This window comes from Penicillium samsonianum (assembly GCF_028829775.1).
Source record: "Penicillium samsonianum strain IBT 33392 chromosome Unknown utg000011l_segment0_segment0, whole genome shotgun sequence".
Classification (NCBI taxonomy): Eukaryota; Fungi; Ascomycota; class Eurotiomycetes; order Eurotiales; family Aspergillaceae; genus Penicillium; species Penicillium samsonianum.
Genome location: NW_026643269.1, coordinates 118,971 through 142,429, shown reverse-complemented (window position 1 = coordinate 142,429; position 23,459 = coordinate 118,971). Strand labels below are relative to the sequence as shown.

The window sequence follows — 23,459 nt, the reverse complement described above, 5'->3', positions numbered from 1 at the left end:
TATCCTCACCTTTGCTTTTGTTTCTCTTGTTGCGGGGGCTGTATATATGATGCTTTCTTGACTCAGCTTTTTGTCATTACTATTATTCACCAAAACATTAAAAATGTAATTATCCATATATCATATTTAACTACAATATACACTCACGAAAGATGCCTTTCACGAAGGAAGAACAAGTTGCTCCTCCTTTGGCCAAGTAGCAATAGTGGTCGCATCACCGGTTAAAGTGAATGACAGCACGGCCGAGCGCTCATTGTTCAGCGCAAGTTCATACTTGCCGGGATACACAATGCGATTACCATTCTCGTCCGTGCGAGCCACGTTGTCCAGTGAGATCGGAATTGTCATCGTCTGAGTGGCATGGGGCTCAATTCCACCGAGGCGATCAAAGCCAACCAGCCACTTGTTGGGATGCGGGCTCGGTCCGGCTTTTGTGTTGACAAAGGCCATAGCAGTATAGTCAGACGTGACAGTACCGGAGTTCTTAACTTCAACGGTGTAGTTCATGAATGGGACTTGTTCGACCACGTTGTATCCGGAATTTGAGCGTGAGAGAAGCTTCACAATGTCGAAAGAAGCCCCATTGTGGGCTCCGTGAGAGTGGGATAGTGATGCCTTGAATGTTGTGTAGAACAGCCCATGGCCAAATTCGTACACTGGCTTGCCTGTATACCACATATACGTCTGCCCAGGGTTGCTGCCCTTGGGGCGCAAGCTCATATCGGTAGCAGGGAATTGAAGAGCATACTCAGCAGGGTATTGAGTGACTGTCAGACGACCAGCGGGTGCACGCTTTCCAGTGAGAATGTCCAGAATTGCAGGACCCCCGGATTGTCCCGGGTAGCCACCCCAAACCAGAGAGTTGACGTTTTTGTTGGCCTTGAGCGACGAAGAGTCCACTTGGCCACCGCCCATCTGTAGCACAACCAACGGCTTGCCCAGCTTACTCAGCTGCTCGATCAGCAGGAGCTGGTTACCAGGCCAGGTGATGTTTTCGCGATCCACTCCCTCTGCCTCGACCGTGTTGTCAATTCCACCGGCGAAGATAATCACATCAGACTTCTTTGCAGCCGATAGAGCAGCTTCAAACCCAGTGGTGGATTCTGAGGAGATATTAGTGCCAAAAGCATAGTTGATATCAAGGTTCGAGGCTTGTAGGGCAGCGAGCGGGCCGGTGAGATAGGGCGCTGCGCCATAGTAATTTCCCTGCAGTGTAGTTGTTACATTTGCCCATGGTCCAATCAATGCAACACTGCGGGTGTTCTTGGACAACGGTAAGGTGCCATCGTTCTTGAGAAGAACAATTCCTTCCACGGCAGCCTCGTATGAAATGTTCCATGCATCAGTGGCAACAACGTCGGACCAATCAAGATCTCGGTATTTGCTGTTATTGCCATCAAAGTAGCCCAAACTGGCGAGATTGGAGTAGAAACGAGTGACAGCACGTTCAATTTCACTGCGGGAGATTTCGCCTTGGGAGAGCGACTCATTCAGATAGAGTTGATAAGTCGCGCCACAGTCAATATCTGTTCCTGCCTGTATACTTTTTGCCGCAGCGAGTGAGGCACTGGATGCATATCCGTGGGGGTTGAAGACATTGTAGACGGAGTCGCAGTCAGAAGAAACATAGCCATCCTCGACAAAGTTCCAGGTGTCACGTAGTAGAGTCTGGAGCAAGAAAGAATTCGCCGATGAGGGAACGCCATTGACTGCGTTATATGATGACATTACGCTATGAACTCTTGCATCTCTCACTGCTGTGACAAACTGAGGAGTATAATAGCTAGCGAGGTCGAATGAGCTGATGCTCATATCATTCCCAAGTCTTGAATGGTTGCCCCAATTCTCGAGGTCATAGCCAGCGAAATGCTTCGCTGTCGCAGCCAATTTCAGATCCTTAGGGTCCAAGCCACCCTGAATACCTGTTATGTACTCCAGTCCGTAAACTGAGCAGAGTCGGATATCCTCGCCTGGAGTTTCCTGTCCACGGCCCCACACTGGGTGGCGGAAGGAATTGATATTAGGTGCATAAACATCGAGCCCATATCGACCCCCATTGTTAAATGCTCTGCCTTGAGTTGATATAATTCCACCGATCTGGTTGATCAAGGTGCGGTTCAGGGCTGCCATGGTAAGGATAGGGGATGGGAACGAGGTAGCCCAGCTGTAGTCCCCGGATTTGGTGAGATTTGCTCGATCCAAGCCATGAAGAGCTTCGCTCCAAACCTGGTAAGCTGGAAGGCCCAGCCGGGGAATTGCGGGAATAACGTTTCCAGTACTGTTCACCAGCTCTTCAAATGTGAACATGGCAATGAGGGCAGCGGCTCTGTCGTGGGGCTTCGCGGTGGTGTCACAGACAATCGTCTTGCTAAGTGGGCCATTGGAGCAATCTGGGAAAGAGAAATCGACTTTGGCCATCGTTTCGGGGTAAAGATTCGGTTGTGACTGGGTATTGTAGTCCACATAACTGGTGTTGGCCTGGGACAACACGGTTGGCGCGAAGGCCGCCAGCAAGGCGAGTAGTGAAATTACAGTCATTGCAGAAGGCTGTCTTTGAGAACGAATACTCCGACATTCTTGCCCATGATACGGGAATCAACTTATAGTCTGGGGTATGAAGAAATCCCCCCACACATTTGGACCCATTTGGAAGTTTCACAGTCGATCCTAGGGGATCCCACGCGGGTTCGGGTTTCCCCCGAGATTGGACGTTTAAAGAGTAAACAATTTAGGCTGAAATTATTTCTTGTTTGCCGATGGCTGTCGATCAGGTTCTTCGTTGGCTGTGAAGGGGTGCAAGGGGGTCAAAGGGGGGGGGGAGGTGCATGGGTAACCTCTATACCAGGGTAGAGATCAGCCGGCTTTACTTTCCTAATCTTCATTTTAGTCTCACAATATGTTCAACAAACACCAGTTGATCTGGATTGATGCTCTCTTAGTTCACAGAAAGTAGTGCTACCTAAAGAGATCCAAGAGCTGAAGTCACAATTAACCTCCAGAACAAGCTATTCAAGCCATAAGCCATCCGTTGAAGAAATGACCCGAGAATTTGCGCATCGGTGAGTTTAGGCTGAAATGACCCATCATATTAATATGCTGAATGCGTCTCTGGCATATTGTTCTCATAAGAGGTCCAAACCCCGCAGGACCGGGTAAAGAGCAAAATGGATCTGCCGATGTGACGATGCTTGTGGGAGACGAACTGCCTTGTGGTTAATTAGAGATGTCCAAGTACACAATGCCCTTCCAAATTCCTTTCGAGGTGGATAGGAACTAGTAGGGTCTGGTTGAATAAAAGATAAATACCCAGAATTCAATAGTTTGAATGATGTACAGGATATTGACTAGACTCTTAACCACCATGTCATAGTTTAAAAAGGTGATGGCACATCCAATAACTAGTACGTTAATTTACATCATGTAGTACCACGAGGAAGTGCGTAAACCATGAGACTGCAAGACTTGTGAACGGATTATGATACAAGAATACGACCGCTATGAATGCAGACCAACACGTAACTACTCATAAAATACAATAAATCGCAAACACATATCAGAGACTAGCCACGCTTGACCTCTTGTTCAAGCTTGTCCAAAGCCTTGGCGTATTTGGGCTTGAGTGAGTCCAGTGCGTCGGCCTTGATCTGGACACGATCGATGTTCGAGGTACGTGTGATCCGGCCGTCCACACTGGCTGCGATCTCGTTGGCAAACCAGCGGCCCTCGCGGTGAGCAACCAGGGTCCATGCAGAGCCAGCGCGGCCAGCGCGAGCGGTACGTCCAACTCGGTGGACGTAGGTAGTGATGCTGGTCGGGATATCGTAGTTGATGACATGAGTCAAAGATTCCAGGTCAAGACCACGAGAGGCACGATCAGTAGCCACAATCACTGAAATGCGGCCTTGTCGGTAAGCCGTCAATGTCTTACGAGATGCAGAGGATTTGTTGGATTTAATGATTGTTCCCACACGTTTGGCCAACGCGGGATGCAGAAGCGAAATGAGACGTGCAAGTCTGGAGGCAGACTCGGATGATTTGGTGAAAATCAGAACAGTCTTATGCGAGGGCGACGGAACGACTTCCATGGCATCGGAATCCGAGTCAGATGAGTCCGAAGAATCCGAGTCAGAGTCAGAGTCCGAGTCCGAGTCAGAATCTGACTCCGAATCTGACCCAGAAGATGAAGTGTCATCATCAGATGATTCATCGGAGCTAGTATCATCGTCGCTGCTAGTGTCATCATCTGAACTAGAGCTGTCAGAGTCGGATGAATCAGACACGCTGGGAGCTCGGTCCCCAGTAATCTCAATATGAGAAAGAAGAAGACGCAGCAGATAAAGCGGCTTAAGAGATCCGTCGCCAACTTGAACAATATGCTCAGACAGGGTTGGGGGTAGGGCGAAGTGAGCATCTGGATGAATAGCAGATGGGTCTTGTTCGTCGGCAACATCCTCAGACCCGATGATAACCATCTTGGGGTTAGCGAGGCGTAGCGAGTTGAGTTTGGAAATGTCGCGGGTCATTGTTGCACTCAGAACAACCTTTCGAGGAGGCTTGGCGTCAATGGAAAGTCCAAGTTCAGACAAAAGCTTCCCACCGGGCCCAAAGGTCTCGGGGGCCTCTCGACTGTTCAGCGAGTTCATGACGACATCAACCCATTCTTGGAAACTCTCGTTCAAGAGACGATCTGCTTCATCAATCACCAACCATTCGAGATGCTTGAGGGTGAATCCCTTGGTGTAGCGAATGTGGTCAACCAGACGCCCTGGGGTACAGATAAGGATGTCGACATTCGGCTCGGATCGCTGGATGTGACCCGGAAGAGACCCGGAAGAGTCAATCGCCTCACTGACACAGTCTTCCAGGCTCAAGTTCATCCAGTCGTTTCCTTTCAATCCATCACGCTGTTGCTGTTGAATAGCCGGGTTGTAAACCTGGTCCACGCGCATCAAGAGTTTCTGCTCGTCTTTGATAGCCACATTACCGACTGCGCTTCCGATATGAAGTCTGGATCCAGAGGCACATAGTTCACAGGATTCGCGAGCTTGTTTCACCAACTCTCTTGTAGGAACTACAATCAATCCTCTGAGTCTGGAGGCAGGTCTCGGCGGCAGAGCGGTAACAAGGGGGAGAACATAGGAAAGTGTTTTTCCGGATCCAGTCGCCGCAGAGATACAGAGATCTCCCGGGTGGTTTTGCTCTCCTTGCAGAAGGAGGGGAATGACAGTAGACTGCACAGCAAAGGCTTCTTTGTAGTTTTGTTGTTCGAGGATTTTGAGAAGGTCTGGCTTGATTCCGAGCTCGGAAAACTTCTTTGTGTCCTGCGCTGATTTGCGCAACGGATTGGCCAGCCACGGGGGTAGAGATGAATATGTTGGGAGTTGCTCTGGCTCGGGCGGGTTTTCAGGCTGAGGCAGTCGTTCAAGACCCTGTGCATAGACAGCTTCGACAGCAGGTGTGTCATCTTCAACGGCTTCGGGTTCAATTTTTTTGGCTTTAGCGCTGGAGACGGATTTGGTGCGCTCGAACTTTGACATAATCCCAGAATGCTTGTTCTTCGATTCGCGTTGTTCGACTTCCGACGCTTCAACTTCTTCATCATCATTCCCTGTAATCACAGACGCAGCCGCATCATCCAGTGTGTCGTCCGTTCCAGAGCTCTTTCGCTTGCTCTTTTTCGATTTCCCTGCCGTTTCGCTGATGCCGTTGCGTGAGTCTGCAACAGTCGCTTTTCTGCGGTCTGACGAGAGAGTACTTTCTTTCCGGGACGTTTCCGGGGAATTCGATCCTTGAGGCGCATCCTTGAGATGCTTGCGCCTCTTGATGCTAGCATCATCTGTGATGTCTGCGATCGGCAAGCTTTCGCGTTTCTTGTGCTTCTTCGTTGGCGTGGGAGTCGTTGCAGCCTGAGAGGCATGGGGATCTCTCTTGCGCTTGTGAGACTGAGTAGATTTGGGAGTCACATCAACCTTCTTAGAGGACTCGACGCCCGAATTTTTGCCGACCATTCTCATGTAATTTCGCCAATGTCAGAGTTGGCGTTGGATACCTCGTGGGGATCAAATTCCTTTTCTCTGAATCTTTTATGCCGGCAGAAGACATAATAGTATCACCGCCCGCACTACCGCCTTGCTTATCGGGACAGCTTCCAGATGTCTCCAGCTCTCCTGTATTTATTGGCTTGGATGGACTGGTGTTTTAAGCAGCAGATCTGTTAGCCATGGAAAGGAATTTGACACGAAGAGCAAATTCGATACTTCGGAGTTCTCGCCCCGAGAACCACAGCCACGATGCCGTATAACATCGCGTCAGTATTTGGTCTATCTACTGATCGCCATTACTTGCTAACATTGCTCTGGTTATAGAATGGTCAGTGACTTCTTTTTTCCCCAGTCAGGTATGCCTCATTCTTTTCCCTATTTTATACAATTGCTGACCTTTCTAGGTGGAATTGAGAGTCACATATACCAATTGTCGTCCGTAAGCACGCTACCTTGTCGCTCCACCTGCGCTCTTCCTAATTGCTTCTCAGAAACTCATCGATCGGGGACACAAAGTCATTGTTATTACCCATGCATACAAAGGACGCACCGGAGTCCGTTACCTCACCAATGGACTGAAGATCTACCACGTCCCATTCTTCGTCATCTACCGCGAAACGACATTCCCTACCGTCTTCTCGTTCTTCCCCATATTCCGCAATATCGTCATCCGAGAGGAGATTGACATAGTTCATGGCCATGCCAGTTTGAGTAGCTTCTGTGGAGAGGCTATTCTCCATGCGCGTACTATGGGACTGCGGACTGTCTTCACAGACCACTCCCTCTTCGGATTCGCTGATGCAGCATCAATTCTCACCAACAAACTGCTCAAGTTTACTTTGAGTGATGTTGATCATGCGATTTGCGTTAGCCACACTTGGTAGGTCTCCCCACGGACGTACTGCATGGCTCGATTAACAAGTTTCAGCAAGGAAAACACAGTGCTCCGGGCTTCGTTGGATCCATTAATGGTGTCGGTCATTCCAAACGCCGTGGTAGCGGAGAATTTCTGCCCTCTGTCTCATACTACCCGTGCGCCTGATCAGGGCCTGAGCTCGCCCGCCGATGCTCCAATGTCCCCCAGGCAAATCGGGCCCGACGATCCGATTACAATCGTAGTCATCTCCCGACTTTTTTACAATAAGGGCACCGATCTTCTCATCGCATCTATTCCGCGGATTCTTGCCTCCAATCCCAACACTCGCTTCATTATTGCAGGATCAGGGCCCAAAGCAATCGACCTGGAGCAGATGTTGGAACGCAATGTGCTTCAGGATAAAGTCGAACTTCTAGGTTCAGTCCGACACGAGGAGGTCCGAGATGTGATGGTGCGAGGTGACATTTACCTCCATCCTAGTCTGACGGAAGCATTCGGAACAGTCATTGTTGAAGCTGCTAGTTGTGGTCTTTACGTTGTCTGTACCCGTGTTGGTGGCATTCCAGAAGTTTTACCCCAGCATATGACAACGTTCGCCAAACCGGAAGAGGACGATATTGTGCTTGCAACCAGCAAGGCCATCGCGGCTTTGCGCTCGAACAAAGTGCGAACGGACCGATTTCATGATCAAGTGAAGATGATGTATTCATGGCGGGACGTGGCAGCGCGCACTGAGCGCGTATACGAAGGTATTATTGGCGACATTAGCCCAGAGGAATTCTACGGTTACTATCCAGGCCAGGGCTGGGAAGCGAGTGGAGATCGCGTCCGCAGCTTTGCGCTAATTGACCGGTTGAAACGCTACTACGGCTGTGGTGTCTGGGCAGGCAAGCTGTTCTGCCTGTGTGTCGTGATTGACTTCTTGATCTACGTCTTCCTCGAGATGTGGTTTCCCCGAGCCAACATTGATATCGCTCGAAGCTGGCCAAAAAAGCAACCGGCGAGTAAAACTGAGACCTCCAGAAGTGTTCGCTGAGAAAAACAAAACAATGCTCGTCGCAGAGACCACCTGCCTACCAATATCTTTCTGATGGACTCTCGGTTCTGCGCCTATTGTTGCTTGTCTCGGACAGCTTATAGCCTCGTCTAATAACCCCCCCCCCCCTTTTCTTCACGTCCTCTCGTGCTGCACGACCCATTTTTACATATCCTCATTCATAATACCACATACATAATGTCTACTTCGCGGAATAAAATGCCTGAAATCGTTCCTGTAGTAGTTTCACCCGCCTCGATCATATGGCTGGCGGTTGGTAGTTGACTAAACTTGACATCGAATAGACTCCATTGGTATATTAACAGAAAATGTAATTATCATGAACAAACGCCATTATGCACCTTGATATGCTGCGCTCGACATCATGTACGAGAATAGTCGGCAGCCCCAACATTGAATCAACGCATCACTGGAGGTCTGCCCTCTTTGTTCCACTTGACACGACTTTGTACCCACTCCACAGCCGCCTGGACACCAGACCCAAGCAGCGCGCTGACCGGCAGCACACGACTGTCACGGACGCCGCTTCCTGTTTCTCCTTCAAACACCTTCCGGACAAGCCCTTCCTTGATGCGAACCACTTCCACGCAGTCCTCACGATCCTGCTTATTTGCTAACACTAGGATAGGAACACCAGCCACATCGGCACTTTGTAAGACCGACTCGAGAACTTGCCGACACTCATCTAATCGCCCGAACTCACTGCTGGCCGCGTTGATTCCGACGTTTTGCTCTGAGAAGGCCTCGGCACTTGTGCTCCCTCGTGTGCCGTTGCGTGCTGGACCTGCCACAGAGCTTGCGCGCCGAGCAAGTCGTGCGATATCGGGATCTTGACCAACGTCGGCACTATCGACCACGAAGATGATCGCGTGGCAGCTAGTGTAGTAGCTCTGCCAAAGGCCGCGCATTGAGATCTGACCACCGACATCCCAAATCTTCAAGTTCATGTCGGGTAACGCTATCGTTGCGACATTCTGCCCGACAGTGGGGACTGTTTTTCCGGGGTTGGGTGGCGGGGCGCCATCGGAACGGGGTTGGTACAGCGCCTTGATCTGTGAGAGGAGTGTTGTTTTGCCAGCGTTGTCTAACCCAAGCAGGATAACAGAATACTCTGTAGTTCGGGATAATCAGCGTGGAAGGTCATGCGATGGGAGAAAGCAGCTACCTTCTTTGCTCGTGGCGGCTAAGTACAGCGACTTGGCCAGGTGATACATGATCGCGTTCCCTATGGGGAGCTCAAGGCCAAGCGCAATTGCAATTATAGAAAAACGGGATCGGAAGCAGAAATCATGACATCGCAGTCAGTTCTCTGGTGTTGAAGCCTCATGTTCCCCGGGGCCGCGTTGCAGCCTCATCCGTTTTTGGAAGTTAGGGTTTAGGGCTGGGTGTGATCTGGGGATGTTCCAATCTGAACTACATCGGACATTTCAATGCACATCCATACAGTTCAATATAGTGCATTCAACACATTCAACTTTCCAAATATCTTCAATCTCAAAGCTTCAGAAATATGGTGACGCTATAATGATGGACGCCCACGCTTCCCCGGCAAATATTCCCTCGGGTTCAGTTTCCAAGCTGATTCTTCCAAGCGGCAAATGGAAAAACGTTGACTTTCCCGAGTCTCCTCTTCTCCCCACTTGCAGGTGGACACCTCGCTCTCCCAGGGTTTGTCAGCTTCTGATTATTGATCGACGGACCTGCCCCGATACGAGCCCCCCCATTTTGTCCGGGGCGTTCACCTTTCCTCTTGAATTCGCTGGGCTACAAATGTTACACTCCCCTATGGCCTTGCTGTCGACCTCTCATGAGAAGGCAGTGTGACAAGGATTTCATCCTGCTTTGATTGGATGATCGACCCTTTTTTTTTACCCTGTCGCATGTCTATACCAGTATGCCACACCCTCTATCACTTATTTGATATACATCGCCGTCAATGGAGATTGACACCATCATCATCGGTACGTCTATCATGGTTGATGCGCCATGTTGAGGCCATTCGGGACGTTTGTTCTCCTTGAACCCACCCCGCACCGTTAGAAGTCCTTGTGAAATGGCGACTGATTGAACCGATTTTACCAGGCAATGGGCCGTCGGCCATGATCCTTTCATACATCCTCCATGGACATATCCCTTTCTATTCATCCGACCCTCCACATCCCGATCATCTATTGGACGCCAAGTTGAAAGCTGCGCCAGAGATTTTGAATGCCGATGTGAATACTCTTACAGCGCACTTTGATGCCTCACGCCTGTCATACTCGACTCAGGCCCTTCCCGTGAATGTCTTACTGGACACACTTGTACGGCCAAGTGTTGATGTGGATGAACCCGGCTGCATCTCAAATATTGATTGGCGCTCACAGCCTGAGAAGGCTGTCTCACATCTTGTTTTTGGAAAGTCCTTGAAGCCTGGAGGGCAATGGACTGAAGATCCATGGGGCGCGAGTTGGGATATCCAGACATTGAGTTATGCGGCAATGCTGTCCTTGCCTGGGTACTCCTTTGCCGACCATCACAAAAAGACCACTGGCAAGGACCTACCATCATATACAAGGCCCACGCGGCGCGAGATTGCCGATTATTTTGCTGCTTATCCGGAGGCTGCGCATATCGACGATGCGTTTCGGTGTGGGGAAGAATTGAATGGCATTTCCCGCACCGCTACTGGGTTTTATGTTCGTTCTCATAACCTCCACTGCAAGCGCCTAGTCCTGGCAAGTGGAATCTTCTCCGAAATCCTCTCACCGGAGCCGGTGTTACGTCCATTACTTGAGACCAAGTCCTCGCTTAATGTCCCGCTACTCGTCGTTGGATCTGGCTTCTCCGCTGCGGATTCCATCATCTCCGCCTCCCCTAACCAAAAGATTTTGCACATATACAAATGGTCTCCGAATGACCGCCCATCGCCTCTCCGGGCCTGCCATCAACAAGCATATCCAGAATATGCCGGTGTCTACCGTATTATGAAAAGAGCAGCCCTCGCAGCCGAAGCTGCTTGTAAAGACCAGCGGCCAAAGTACCGACGCGCGACTTCAACGCCATTCCTTGAAAGCCGGAATTGGGAAGACATATATGAAGGTCTTCCTAATGTTGAAGTGACAGCTGTGGAAGTTCATGGCGATCTGGCGACGGTCACATTCCGCCGCCAAGATGGGACTGTTTTTTCTCGACCCGTGCGCGGCCTCGTCTATGCTGCCGGCCGGCGAGGCACGGTAGATTACCTTGACCCGGAGCTCCGCTGTGAAGTGTTGGGGCAGGGCAATCAAGAGAATCCGGTAGTCACCGGTCAGACCCTCCGTGCGAAAGCAATCGAGGACCTCGAGGTCGCACCAGGAGTTTACATCATTGGCAGCCTGACTGGAGATTCTCTGGTCAGGTTCTCATACGGCGGGTGCGTCTACGCTGCCGGGCATCTCATAGACGGCGAGCGGGACAATCGCAGTGTCTGTAGTAGTTTTGTGTCATCTGCTAAACTACATGGCTCTTCGCTTTCCGTGATGAACGGCATGGATGGCCACCATGTCTACCAAAATGGCGATGCATCGGACCTGACTCGTGAAGATACCTTCAGCAAAATGTCAACAGTCACAGACCAGCCTGCTGTACGTGGTTGGTGGAAGACATTCTCTCGCATGTGGAATGATCTTACACGATGAGGGTTTCGACGACAATATGTTGCATGTATATCACGATCTCAAGTGTAAAATTCTAGAAATGCCATGAAAAGACACATATATTGTTTCATCTATCTCATTTTCGAGGATTTTGCTCCCTGCTTGCTCCCCCAAATTTTTCGATTCCAGTTCACAATCAAACCTCCGACTTTTTCTTCGATCCAAAATGAAAGATGCACTGAAACCGCTAATAGCAGGAGTAGAATGGGCTTCCCAGCCGTTTGCGTTAGTCTCTTTTGCATTTGTTTCTCTCGCGCCAATCGATCAGAGAACTTACTCGTGTTCACCTCTCCACCCAACACACTTCCAGCAGTCAAACATATGAGTCGGGTCATATTTGTTCTTAACCTCCAAAAGCCTTGGATAGTTTGATCCAAAATACGTTTGCTCCCAATCTGGCTCGAGGTAATGTGCTTCATTAAAATATGCACCGCCACCAGGACTCAATTTCTTCAAAGGCTCGATGACCTGCAAAAAGCCCTCTGCAACGCTTGCCTGGTTATCAGCCTGCAAAGGCTCTGCCCATTCTCCAACGTGAATGACATGCCAGAGCGCATTACGCCAAGCCGGATGCGCAGATGACATCTGATTCTTATCGAGATTTGAGACTGGTGTTTCCAAGACGATTTGCGTTCCAGTGAGATTCAGGTGACTTCTAGCTGTTGCGATTCCTTGTATGACACCCTCCACGAGCTCATGGATAGTTTCAGGAGCATCAAAGACTGAGCGGGGAATCAAGCGCGATGCCAATATAGAGAAGATCCCCGAAGGTTCCGTTACCTTGGCATCGGCGCCAGTGACGGTGAGATAGCTGGCGTAGTCAGGGTAAGAGGTATAGTCATTGACAGAGACAGAAAGATCGGTTCTGTTGCTCAGGAATTTGGCAAATAAGGCACTGGCTGATCTCAACTTTGAGCCATTATCGCCATAAGGCAATACCATTGAGATCGCTATTTTTTCTGGGAAGTACTCAAGTTGGCCGGTAACAAGCTGAGCTGACCAGTCAGCCTGATGTTCCGCATGGGCCGTCAGGATCTCGCGCAGAGCAACGTTCTGAGTTGCATCACTCGTATCACCGGTAAAATTGGCTGTGAAGGTGTATGTGTGGATGGGCAGAGAAGGGTACACTTGAACACGGTACTTGGTGAGTACAGCAAAAGTGCCGCCTCCTCCGCCACGCATGGCCCAGAAGAGCTCGGGTTCATTGCATTGATTGATGGTGCGAACTTCTCCATCTGCAGTCACCACCTCGAATTCAACGGCATTGTCCGCCATCAAACCATAGGTGGTTGTGAATGACCCAACACCACCACCTTGGGCGAACCCACCGGCCAGTCCGACCGATTGTTCGTACCCTCCTGTGATATCCATTCCCTTCGAACTGAAGAAATGATATGCGTCGGTTGCGATGACTCCAGCTCCCAGCTCCCCGACATTCTGACTGTCGGCCAAGGGGCAGTTGTGTGCAGTGAAATTGGGGCTGAACGCAATAGAATCAAGATTGTGAGTCCAAATGGCGAGCGTGTTGGGAACTGATGATCGTCCGAAGAAGTCGTGGCCAGTGTTCTTCACGCTGATGCGAATGTTGTGGGTATGTGCAAATCTTAGAGTTGCAGAGATGTGAGAGGCATCTCGAACATCCACATAATATGATGACAGTCTCCCAAGCATGCATGTGCTGTAGAGGAGCTCTGATGGTTCGGTTTCCAGTAAAGCACATCCCGCATCGCCACAGGTTTCCCAATTCAACCAGTATGTCTGTCCGTAGTGTGTGCCCCTCGGAATACTATCACCATAGTAATTCTTCACGGCCTGGCAGGCGGCTTCATCATAATGGACAGAGTTTTTATAACAAGGGGCCGCGATTGGAACAGTTTCGTACAAATGGCCATCGATGGTCGCATTGAATTTTTGCCATTCTTTCGATGATGGCCAGCACTTCTGACCTGGGCGACAATTATAACCGGGGTCAATGGTAGCTGAGGCTCCCAAGGCCAAGCAAATTGGGATGAAAATCAAAGATAACATTCTCAAACCCTCCAAGAGAGAAGATAAGGTTTCTGCTAGGCATCCAATATATTACAACTACTGGCTCTCTGTGCACTTATAAATAATTTTCTCGGACTAGGCAGCTCACTTTGTTAAACCTCTAGTTCCACTGTACTAGTTCACCGCAATCAGCCCCTCGCGAGCTGTGGACATCCTCGAAGCGTCAGGAAGTCTAAACAAATTTCTCTTTTTGGCGATTTAGATTCATAAGACTCAAAGCCTTCCGGATTAAGGCAATGATATCAAGGGAGTGGATTTCTTGACTCTTGGCTCATGGTGGCGTTACCAGCCGTCAGCCCTGGGCAACTCATATGGCTTTCCGAAAAGGGTAGGGCTTTCGACGGCCCACATATGGCACTAGTCCCAAGCGGGAAAAGCGGGTGATGTTCCGCATGGACCTCCGAAGCTTAGATTTGCTTATTTGCATATTTGGTGTGTTGGTCATTGTTACTTAGATTGCGCCTTGGTTCCAATTTAGGAATGGAGTTCAACAGGGCTGAGTTCTCAGGTTGGTGGAATTCCCATTTTTTAAAGAATAAATGCACCCAAGCGTTTGGAGGATCGCAATCTAGTATATAAGGCCTCGTCTCGTACGTGAATTGACAATCAGAATCATCTTGCTTCACCAATATATTAAACCTTTGATCCTTTCACGAGTCCCCCAAATACCGACCAAATCATGACTGTTGTCACCGCAGAGCACGTTGCCATCGCAGAGTTGATCATATATATCCCAACGGCTTTGCTCACAATCTGGGTGGTTCTCCGTCATGGATTTCACAAGCAGTTAGGCTGGATTTATTTGAGCATCTTCTCGGGAATCCGAGTTGGCGGAGCTGTTATGGAGATATTGAGCACGAAGAACCCAAGCAATGCAAATGACAAAGAATGGGCCGTGATTTTGCAGTCTGTTGGACTGTCTCCACTTCTTCTGTCAACATTGGGTCTGTTGAAACGAGTGTGAGTTTCAATCCCAGCTATTTGCCCATCAAGCGAGCTTATCGAACTGACCAGCTGATAGGTTTGACGAGACTTCGCAGCATGTGCCATCAAGCCCAGACTCCAAGCGTAATACCTTTTTACAAGTATTCTCATCTTTTGGTGTTGCTGGCAGACTGTAAGTAATCATGTTGTTAAATGAGTGGAACCCCGAGCTCACACTGACCATTCTTGTCTCCTCCAGGACGAAAATATATTCGAAGAGAGCCACAGCTACGTCAAGACGCAGCAAGATTGTTCAACTCTTGCATCTCCCTGCTCTTATTGCGCTGATCCTTGCCATCAGTGGTGGAACCGACCAGGCCTCGTCAAACATCTCCGACCATGCTAGTGGCAAAACCAAGACCCGTGTCGCAATCATCCTCTTCCTAGCCATCTATGTTGCAGCCTGCACACTATGGACCATCACAGTGCGGGATATTGGCCTCATGGTATCGAGTCAGAACCGAATCTTCTTCTGTGTGCTCCTCGCACTGCCTTTCATAGCAGTTCGGATTCTCTACAGTCTGATCAGTGACTTTGGAAGCAATCATCAATTTTCGGTGGTCGACGGTGACGTCAGGATTCAGCTGGCAATGGCCACACTTGAAGAATTTGTCGTTGTCTTGATGTACACAATCTTGGGTTTGATCACGCCCAAGTCGGTCTCAAATTCTGGCACCAATTCCCGTCAACAAGAGACATGCCATATGACAGAAGAGTCTGAAAATGGCCGTCGTCATAGACATGCTGATCGCCCTCCATATGACGAAGTTATGTATGCCCAGGCGGCGGCTCAGGAGGCCTATAATCAACAACATATACGGCGGTAGTTCCTGAAGGTAGACGGTTGTTTGATGATGTGATTGAGTTGGAAGGAGAGATTTTGTCAATTCGATGCGGTGGGCTATCGATATCTCTTGTCATACTGTCAATTTGGAGCATTGCGCTTCGTGAAGTTATTTATTTTGTCTTCTGTATAGAATAATAATAATGTTGAAACATAGATTTCGCCGGTTCCTCGAATTCTAGCCTCCTCCAGTATCCAATCTCATTTCGCACTCCATTATGTGTCTCGATACCCCTGGATACCCTAGGCGTTGGAGCTCTTTTGTAGCGAACATGGACGTAAGACTCAGTTTGGTAGGTAAACGGCGGGAAAAGACGGGAAAAGGCTTAATTTGTGAAATGGACGTTTCCATGCATAATCTTTGATAAAGTTGATTACTACGATCTAGATCCAAGGCTGAAAGAAAAACAGATATCGAAAATATACGAACACAAGCAATATCCTCAATAGCATAAGTAATACATATCTCACTGAGTGTCATGGATTGGAGAGCCGTCTGGCGATATCCAGGCCCGAGAATCCATCCCATCCCGCAATATCTGTGCCATGGCTAACGCTTGATTGATTCCCATGGAATGTCCAATCTTCTCAAGACAGCCAGTAATCCATTTTCGTAGCTCGGGGGATGCAAAACCAGAGTTTGCAGCAATCAACAGAGGCCACACCAGAGTGACGCCCCCTGCCCCTGATACCTCGAAACTAGGAGGCAGAGGCGCGGCATAGTGGGTCTCCGAATCCATGTTCATGTTGGGCAGGAAGGATCCCAGGTTTGCTGCGTCTGTTTCCAAAGATGAGGCCCTCTCAGTAGATGGAAATGCGGGCTTTGACGCCCATGGTAAAGTTGCGGTGGGAAATGAGCCATCCAAATTTTCCAATCCTGGCGCGATAGGATATGGTTCACTGCCGACGTTTTGGTCAGAAGATCGCCATTCATAGGTGTCCTCCACGCCCATGCCCAGATGGAAAGGCACACTAGCGCAGATATCATCCACGAGTTGGTGCGCAATTTGTCGGCTTTGGCTCGCAATAATTTGTTGTTGGTGGAGGCCGCTGCTTCCCGGTGATGAATTTTCAAGTGATTTCACAGCCTCGAGAAGCATTTCATGCATTAGGAGTCGCGCAGAGCGAGCATTGTTCCAAAGGCCGCTCACGGAAAGATCGCGATACACATGATAACTATCACCCCAAACGGTGTTGGTGATGGGCTCCCCGTCTACCAGCGGAACCTTGACTGTTTTATACCCCCACGAGGGAGGTGCAGTAAGGAGTATTGACGTGAGGTCCGCGTCAAGATTTAGAGTCCGGCGGATAATCTCGCTGGGCTGTGTGATACTGCCATCTTTGAGGGCCGCGCAAAAGTTGGTCAATTGCATGACCACCCGGCTGACATCATCGATTATTCGGTCATCCGGATCTCGGTATTGCTTTGCGTCTTCTGTGAGCTGGGTCATTGTTGGAGAGCTGTATTTCTCTTGGTATATTTGGCTGATGCTCTGGGTAGTGATATCAGAATATTGCTAATTAGCCAGTCCAAATGGTGGGAAAACATACAATTTGTGCCCGTAGGTTCGTGAATAAACCCAAACCTTCTGGTCGAGTCAATTGTGCTGAGCCTCGATGTTCAATTATCTTTTTAGCTCCGTCCATGTGCTTGATCCATCGGTCTATAAAAGAATCATCACTGCATGTCATTACCTTTAGAGAACCCCCTATTAGTAAAGCGGGATAAAAGCAAAATCAGCAACTCAACACTTACCTCAAACATACCCAGTAATACCACAGCTGCTAGTGTATCATCTCTTTTGGATAGAACCGGGTCTCTGAGCGCATAATTGGTCTGAGATAGTGCGGTCGTATACTCTTTCCTAGCTTGGAGCATCATTCGTGGAGAAAGACGAATGTTCGACAAGGCCGCTAATCCCACTGCGGCCAGCGCGGTGGTCAAGACCAGCGAATTCCGAGTGTCCTTCATCAAAGGCAGCAGATAGGACATGTGGCCCCCGCAGGGACCACCGGACATGTAGTTCACGAATAGGTGGCCCTTTGCTAATTCCTGAATTGGGTAAACAAGACTGTTTCTTGGCGGAGTCGCATTCTGCACGCTGCTAGTGGGGATGCTAGATGTGCTAGAGCTGCAAGTGGTGCCAGAACTGCTGGTGGCGGCTGTGCGCTTTCTGCGTGCGGACTGCTGAGACTTGCGGATTACTTCCTCGCTTTGATCTCGAAAATTCCAGTCCAATGGGTCTCGATATCCCGGACAATCCACTTGAGCCCGCATGCATTGGGTACACGATGGTGATCCCTGATCGCACTGGTGGGGGCAATTTAGTAAGGGGCAATTTAGTAAACGACTCTCGTCTTTTCTGGCAACATTCATACTTTCAAGCGACGGGTGCGACAGCGCCCACAGGCAGGACTTGGCTTTCCACAATAAACCATCTAGTGGCGATGTCACAATCTTGGCTGTGTGGGTGCTGAAAGAAGAAATCGATACGTTGATGAGTTGAGAGATAAAAGAAAAGAGTCAATTTTGGGTAAGTACCTCGTTTTGCAGAAATTCCAGGTTGTAAGAGATTATCTTATTATTCTCCTCCAATAACAATACAGTCGCGGGTTAAGCCTTGAGAGAAATGCAAAGGCTCGAATACGAGAACTACGCCCCTTACCCAATGCGGTCAGCAGCTCGTCAGCCTCCATATCCCTCCAGGGCTGTCTGCACTATGATCTACTCTATACTCCATACACTTTAAATTGTCCATGATCTACCTATTCCATGATTTACTATATTTACTATGTTTACTTATTCTACCCAAATATAGAAGAAAACGATTTTCTCTACCCTCCCCCCTTTTCTCCACTATTTCTTAGCTTACTCGCTTAATATAGATCGCCCCTTACATACTAACGAGAACCGGTTGGTCATAACGGCGTTCCCCCTACAGTTGCCGATAAAAGTGCCTTCGCGCTCTTTTCTGGGAATTTAGCTCATCTCCCTGTGTAGATCTCTATTCCGAGAGTCTTCCGAAAAACATAATCATTCCCGATATCGGGTAGAAGACGTTTACCCCCGAGGATTTCCCATATACATATATAGCATCTCTCGTCTTTCTACGCATCCTTGACCAATTCCTATTGTCTACTATATCTCATTTCTAACGGCAACCCCTCACTTCGTTCTCTTCTTGAAGATGACTGAATCCATCACTATTCTCTTCGTTCCAGGCGCATGGCATAGCCCTGATTGCTTTGATCCAGTGGTGCAACGTCTTGAAGCAGCAAACTACAAAACCGACAAAGTCCATTTGCCCTCAGTTGGTCCAGCCGAGCATCACTTGAGTTTTGATGCAGATGTTGCACAAATCCGCACTCAAATCGAACGAGCAGCGGATGCCGGGCAAGAAGTCGTCGTGGTTGTTCACTCTTACGGTGGCTTGCCCGCAAACGAGGCAATCAAAGGTCTAGACATCAAAACACGCCAGCAGAATGGTCTGATTGGGGGTGTTAAGCATCTATTCTTCTGCACCTCCTTCATCATCAAGGAAGGAGACTCGCTGATTGGCGCTTTTGGTGGAAATGACCTGCCATGGTTTATCGTCAGCGACGATAAGTTGGAAATCAATCCTGCCAATCCGGAGAAAACATTCTACCACGACTGCGATGCCTTCCAAATTGAGACTTCCCTTGCAGCCCTGAAGCCTCACAGTTATCAGACCTTCCACAGTCCTTGCACCTATGCCGCATGGAAAGACGTACCAAGTACCTACCTGTACTGTACCCAAGATGCCGCTATTCCCCTGGTGGTGCAAAAGGGAATGGTTGAAGGAACAGCGAATGGAACTGGGATGAGGACAGAATCGGTGGACGCATCGCATAGCCCGTTCCTCAGTAAGCCTGATGAAGTCACTGCGGCGATTCGGCGAGCTGCTGGGGAGGTTGTTTGAGTTTTGGGGGTTTATAATGTGTAGCAATGCTATTTTGAATAATCAAATAAATCCGCAATGTGAATTCCAAATATAATCGTTAATATACTTGAAGTATAGGCGAATAGCAAGGAACTATCCCGTAACAATTTACAGATATTTCCTACACCCTACATGAAAAGCATATACCTTACACTATCTAAAAATGATTGAATAGTTGACGAATGTTGAACTTAAATTTCACAAATTATACCCCAACATACCCCAACATCATCACAAAATGGTTTCCCCTTCCGGTCAGCAATTCGGTGGCAAGTGAGTCATGGTTACATCTTCAGCCCTAGGCTACATAGTCTGGGGTGATGTGCTTACCAATTTATCATTACAATTCTATGGATGGATAATCTAGATTTTCATTTTTTTGCCTAATATTAAACAGAAAGTAGAAAGAGAAGAGACACAGAGTATAAAAATCCCAAATATCCCCAGGTGGTTATTGACCAGAGCTATCCTTCCTAACTCGACTTTCTCTCTCTCTCTCTCTTCAACCAACATCAAAATATGTGGCCATCCGATGACCCGATCTCAGCCTATGGCTTCACACCTGTTGTATCGTCAGCTGCTGCTCTTCTCGCAACAGATCCTCCAGCAACACCTGCCCCATTCATTGCAGTGACCGAAGTTTTGACTCCAGCAACGCCCCTCGCCCAGCGGATCAACGAGTATGCAAAGTCTCATCTTCCTGAGCCCACATACAATCATTCCCTTCGCGTTTATTATTTTGGGCTTGCGATCAAGCGGTACAGGTTCCCCGAATGGGCATTTACCGATGAAACTTACTTCCTTGCCTGCCTGCTTCATGATATCGGAACAACCCAAAGTAACTTGGAGGACACTAAAATGAGCTTCGAGTTCTTCGGAGGCTTGAAAGCACTGGAAGTTCTGCAGAACCTACAACCTTCCTTTGTGGGAGGTTCGGTCGCAGTCGCTCCGAAGGATCAGGCAGAGAGTGTGGCAGAAGCAGTTATCCGACATCAAGACTTGTGTGAGAAAGGTAAAATCACAGCTCTCGGTCAACTGCTTCAGCTGGCAACAATCTTCGGTATGTTAACCCTCTATCAGAGTCGATTGTTCTGACTTAAGATTCCTTGAACCGCGACCAAATGCCATGCTACTATTCACTGGCCTCAACAAGTGATAGCTCAACTAACTCGTTGGAAAATAGACAATACTGGTTCATATGCGAATCTCATTCATCCCTCGACTATTCAAGATGTTTCCATCCATTTCCCTCGTCTGAAATGGAGTGGGTGCTTCGCTAGAACCATTCATGAAGAGAATCGGCTGAAGCCTTGGGCACATACAACGACACTTGGCGAGAAAGAGTTCCCCAGCAAGGTGCTAGGAAATACTCTGATGGCCCCTTATGAATGATGGCATCTCGAGGATTCCCGAGGACTGGTTGTGGTGTGTGATTACCTAGGTAGTGCCTGGCATGAAGCTCCTGGGGCTCCTAGCCACTCACAATAAACATCGACAACTAAGAGAAATTGAAAAGCACAATAACATGAGCATTTCATTTTTGTTTTAAAATCCCATGTAGCAAAACTGTCCAGTTGGTGTAGAGATGCGTGAAGTCCCAACTAGACGTCTCCCGCGAACTCGAACAAAACTCCTTCATGGATCCTCCACAGAAGCCAAACATGCTTCAAGCCATCCTCACCACCTTCTTTCTTCTAGTACCATTTTATTGCATATACAAACCCCCGGTTCTGCTCATTCGTTACTGTCAACGTCGCTGGCCCGATGTACTCTTCCGCGTGGACACAAACAAGAAAGTGGTTGCGTTGACGATTGACGACGCGCCCTCCATACACACACCTGCAATTCTTCGTCTACTGCAATCGCACAATGCAGCTGCAACTTTTTTCTTGATAGGATCCCAGATTTCAGGACACGAATCTGTCCTGGCAGATCTCGTCCGAGCTGGCAACGAACTCGCCAACCATGCCATGTATGATGAGCCATCGCGTGCACTCAGCGACGACGTCTTGGCAGATCAGATCCGAGTAGTCCATGCCAGAATCCAGGAAGCATATGTCGCAGCTGGAGATACATCACCTGAGAATTGGCTCTTTCGCCCTGGCTCGGGATTTTTCAGCTCCCGGATGAGAACTCTTGTAAAGGAGCTGGGCTATCGGCTGGTGCTCGGCGATGTGTATCCACATGACCCGCAGGTGCCATTTTGGAAACTGAACGCAAATCATATTTTGAGTATGGTCAAGCCAGGGAGTATTATTGTCTGCCACGATCGGAGAGAGTGGACGGTGCCTATGTTACGGAAGGTGTTGCCAGAGCTGAATCGCAGAGGGTACCGCGTTGTCACGGTCTCCGGGTTATTGAAAGATACCGGTTCAAATTGATGTTCAAATTGGTGTTCAAATTGATGGCAAAATGAATATTACGGGCTCTGAATGTACATGTCTTTCTTCTTGGAACGCTATGGGTATATTCGGACACGATTCTCAACAGGCTAACCCATCATCTGCAATTGATCCTCCGGGGGCCAGCGGACTTGCGCAAAGCTCAAGCAGCGCTTGATACTCTGTAGGTACTTGCGGGTAATCTCGTCACTCAGAATATGTGCCTGCTGGTCACTCTGATGCAGCTTTTCTCGTGCAGATCGCTCGTGAATACCAACCATGGTCACACCGATGGGCCACGCTCTATAGACATGTTAGCATCATTTCTAAATTTACGAGAGGAGAGTGGTGGTATCAACATACGCTTTACCGATGCTCACTCGTAGATAAGCATCATTTGCATCGACGTATCGCCGCTGCTGCGCCTTGTGCACGATCTCAACGATCGGTTCCAACAACCCGTCCTCCAGGTCGGACTTCTCGAAGAGACGGAACAATGGCGTCATGTTTTCTCGCGATTGGGTCATGGCATTGAATGCTTGTTTTCCCTGGAAACTTTCCCGCACAGAGACGTCACGCTTTGCTAGTGCCAGTTCCCATTCTGACAAAACCATGTTGAAGTAAGATCCCAACTGCCGGAAAAGGAACAGACGGTTCTCTTGGTCTTTCGGAATCTTGGCCGGGATGATCATCTGTCCACCAGACACGGGCTCCAAGGTGGTGGGGATAGGTCCATCGGTCACCTTCTTCTTGGGAATAGCGGCACGTTGAACCAGACGACGGTAGCGTCGAAGACGGGCTCGATAGTCCTCTCCGAACAATTTTATTGGCGCATTCATCTCTCGTAATTTTGCAATAAGCTCCTCCTCCTCGATATCTTCCTCTTCGTCACCGTCGGCTGAGGTATTCTCAGGCAGCTCAGGCAAACCGAGCCTCCGCCGCCGTTCACGTTCTTTGGCTGTTTCTTCTTCCTCTCTCCTCGTCTTGGACTCCTCGGCTAGTCTTCGCTTCTTTTCCTCGCGTTCTCGGTTTCGATCCGCTTCTTCGTCTTCGAGCTTGCGCTTATTCGCCATGCGCTCTTCACGTTCGCGTGCAAGTCGCTCTTGCTCTTGGTTGTAAGCTTCAATACGGGCAGCTTCGACATCGCCTCGTCGCAGGTATTTCTTTCCCGGTACTGCGGGGGAGCTTTTTCCCGTCTCTTTGGCGGATGGCTTCGAGGAATCGCTACCCTTGGCCTTGGAGATCTCCTTCGACATCAATGCGGCGAAATCCATGGTGGCGGGGTGATACAGCGATCTGCTTGAACAGTGCGACTGTAGCTCAAATTGAAAGAAATGTAGACAATAAATAAGGTAGAGTTCAAAGGACGAAGATGGGGTGTGGAGGCAGAAGGAAAAGAATGTTCGGCTTTGTACGTCAGAGAACCCGCAGCTTTTCGACGCCGCATTTGTCTCTTCCAGTCAACTCCCTCAACTCAGAAATACCCCAAACATTCACCTTCAAGGACCTCTGTCCAAGCTTTGATTTACATTCAAGTCATCGCATCTTCCATTCTCTTCTGTTTTCTCCCCCGTCCTCGGAACTGCA

The 23,459-nt window shown here is 49.0% G+C and overlaps 12 protein-coding genes across 12 annotated transcripts; 6 read left to right on the top strand and 6 right to left on the bottom strand.

The window, feature by feature from the left end:
* Window positions 1-159: 159 nt before the first annotated feature.
* xlnD (beta-xylosidase XylA) lies at window positions 160-2,538 on the bottom strand (the record flags this gene model as incomplete). The annotated part of the gene is made up of 1 exon (XM_057286690.1): window positions 160-2,538. One exon carries the CDS (start codon window positions 2,536-2,538, stop codon window positions 160-162), a length of 2,379 nt encoding a protein of 792 aa, XP_057128759.1.
* A 1,022-nt stretch (window positions 2,539-3,560) lies between these two features.
* On the bottom strand, window positions 3,561-6,008 carry N7471_013971 (putative ATP-dependent RNA helicase DBP6; the record flags this gene model as incomplete). Its single annotated transcript, XM_057286689.1, has 1 exon — window positions 3,561-6,008. One exon carries the CDS (start codon window positions 6,006-6,008, stop codon window positions 3,561-3,563), a length of 2,448 nt encoding a protein of 815 aa, XP_057128758.1.
* A 282-nt stretch (window positions 6,009-6,290) lies between these two features.
* N7471_013970 (phosphatidylinositol N-acetylglucosaminyltransferase subunit A/GPI3) lies at window positions 6,291-7,954 on the top strand (the record flags this gene model as incomplete). The annotated part of the gene is made up of 5 exons (XM_057286688.1): window positions 6,291-6,307; window positions 6,366-6,397; window positions 6,446-6,480; window positions 6,533-6,921; window positions 6,970-7,954. The coding sequence occupies 5 exons, from the start codon at window positions 6,291-6,293 to the stop codon at window positions 7,952-7,954; spliced, it is 1,458 nt and encodes a 485-aa protein (XP_057128757.1).
* A 419-nt stretch (window positions 7,955-8,373) lies between these two features.
* Window positions 8,374-9,189, bottom strand: N7471_013969 (ADP-ribosylation factor family protein; the record flags this gene model as incomplete). Its single annotated transcript, XM_057286687.1, has 2 exons — window positions 8,374-9,086; window positions 9,141-9,189. 2 exons carry the CDS (start codon window positions 9,187-9,189, stop codon window positions 8,374-8,376), a joined length of 762 nt encoding a protein of 253 aa, XP_057128756.1.
* A 528-nt stretch (window positions 9,190-9,717) lies between these two features.
* On the top strand, window positions 9,718-11,707 carry N7471_013968 (uncharacterized protein). The gene is made up of 2 exons (XM_057286686.1): window positions 9,718-9,936; window positions 10,058-11,707. The coding sequence occupies exons 1-2, from the start codon at window positions 9,912-9,914 to the stop codon at window positions 11,632-11,634; spliced, it is 1,602 nt and encodes a 533-aa protein (XP_057128755.1). The 5' UTR covers window positions 9,718-9,911; the 3' UTR covers window positions 11,635-11,707.
* A 218-nt stretch (window positions 11,708-11,925) lies between these two features.
* N7471_013967 (FAD-binding oxidoreductase) lies at window positions 11,926-13,680 on the bottom strand (the record flags this gene model as incomplete). The annotated part of the gene is made up of 1 exon (XM_057286685.1): window positions 11,926-13,680. The coding sequence occupies one exon, from the start codon at window positions 13,678-13,680 to the stop codon at window positions 11,926-11,928; it is 1,755 nt and encodes a 584-aa protein (XP_057128754.1).
* Window positions 13,681-14,380: 700 nt separating this feature from the next.
* Window positions 14,381-15,512, top strand: N7471_013966 (uncharacterized protein; the record flags this gene model as incomplete). The annotated part of the gene is made up of 3 exons (XM_057286684.1): window positions 14,381-14,661; window positions 14,723-14,818; window positions 14,930-15,512. 3 exons carry the CDS (start codon window positions 14,381-14,383, stop codon window positions 15,510-15,512), a joined length of 960 nt encoding a protein of 319 aa, XP_057128753.1.
* Window positions 15,513-15,996: 484 nt separating this feature from the next.
* N7471_013965 (uncharacterized protein) lies at window positions 15,997-16,980 on the bottom strand (the record flags this gene model as incomplete). The annotated part of the gene is made up of 1 exon (XM_057286683.1): window positions 15,997-16,980. One exon carries the CDS (start codon window positions 16,978-16,980, stop codon window positions 15,997-15,999), a length of 984 nt encoding a protein of 327 aa, XP_057128752.1.
* A 1,737-nt stretch (window positions 16,981-18,717) lies between these two features.
* N7471_013964 (alpha/beta hydrolase) lies at window positions 18,718-19,470 on the top strand (the record flags this gene model as incomplete). The annotated part of the gene is made up of 1 exon (XM_057286682.1): window positions 18,718-19,470. The coding sequence occupies one exon, from the start codon at window positions 18,718-18,720 to the stop codon at window positions 19,468-19,470; it is 753 nt and encodes a 250-aa protein (XP_057128751.1).
* A 540-nt stretch (window positions 19,471-20,010) lies between these two features.
* Window positions 20,011-20,586, top strand: N7471_013963 (uncharacterized protein; the record flags this gene model as incomplete). The annotated part of the gene is made up of 1 exon (XM_057286681.1): window positions 20,011-20,586. The coding sequence occupies one exon, from the start codon at window positions 20,011-20,013 to the stop codon at window positions 20,584-20,586; it is 576 nt and encodes a 191-aa protein (XP_057128750.1).
* Window positions 20,587-21,128: 542 nt separating this feature from the next.
* Window positions 21,129-21,872, top strand: N7471_013962 (chitin deacetylase CDA4; the record flags this gene model as incomplete). The annotated part of the gene is made up of 1 exon (XM_057286680.1): window positions 21,129-21,872. One exon carries the CDS (start codon window positions 21,129-21,131, stop codon window positions 21,870-21,872), a length of 744 nt encoding a protein of 247 aa, XP_057128749.1.
* A 3-nt stretch (window positions 21,873-21,875) lies between these two features.
* N7471_013961 (mRNA splicing protein PRP18) lies at window positions 21,876-23,302 on the bottom strand (the record flags this gene model as incomplete). Its single annotated transcript, XM_057286679.1, has 2 exons — window positions 21,876-22,175; window positions 22,236-23,302. Coding segments are annotated over 2 exons (1,260 nt in total), but the record flags the coding sequence as incomplete, so codon positions are not given.
* Window positions 23,303-23,459: the final 157 nt, after the last annotated feature.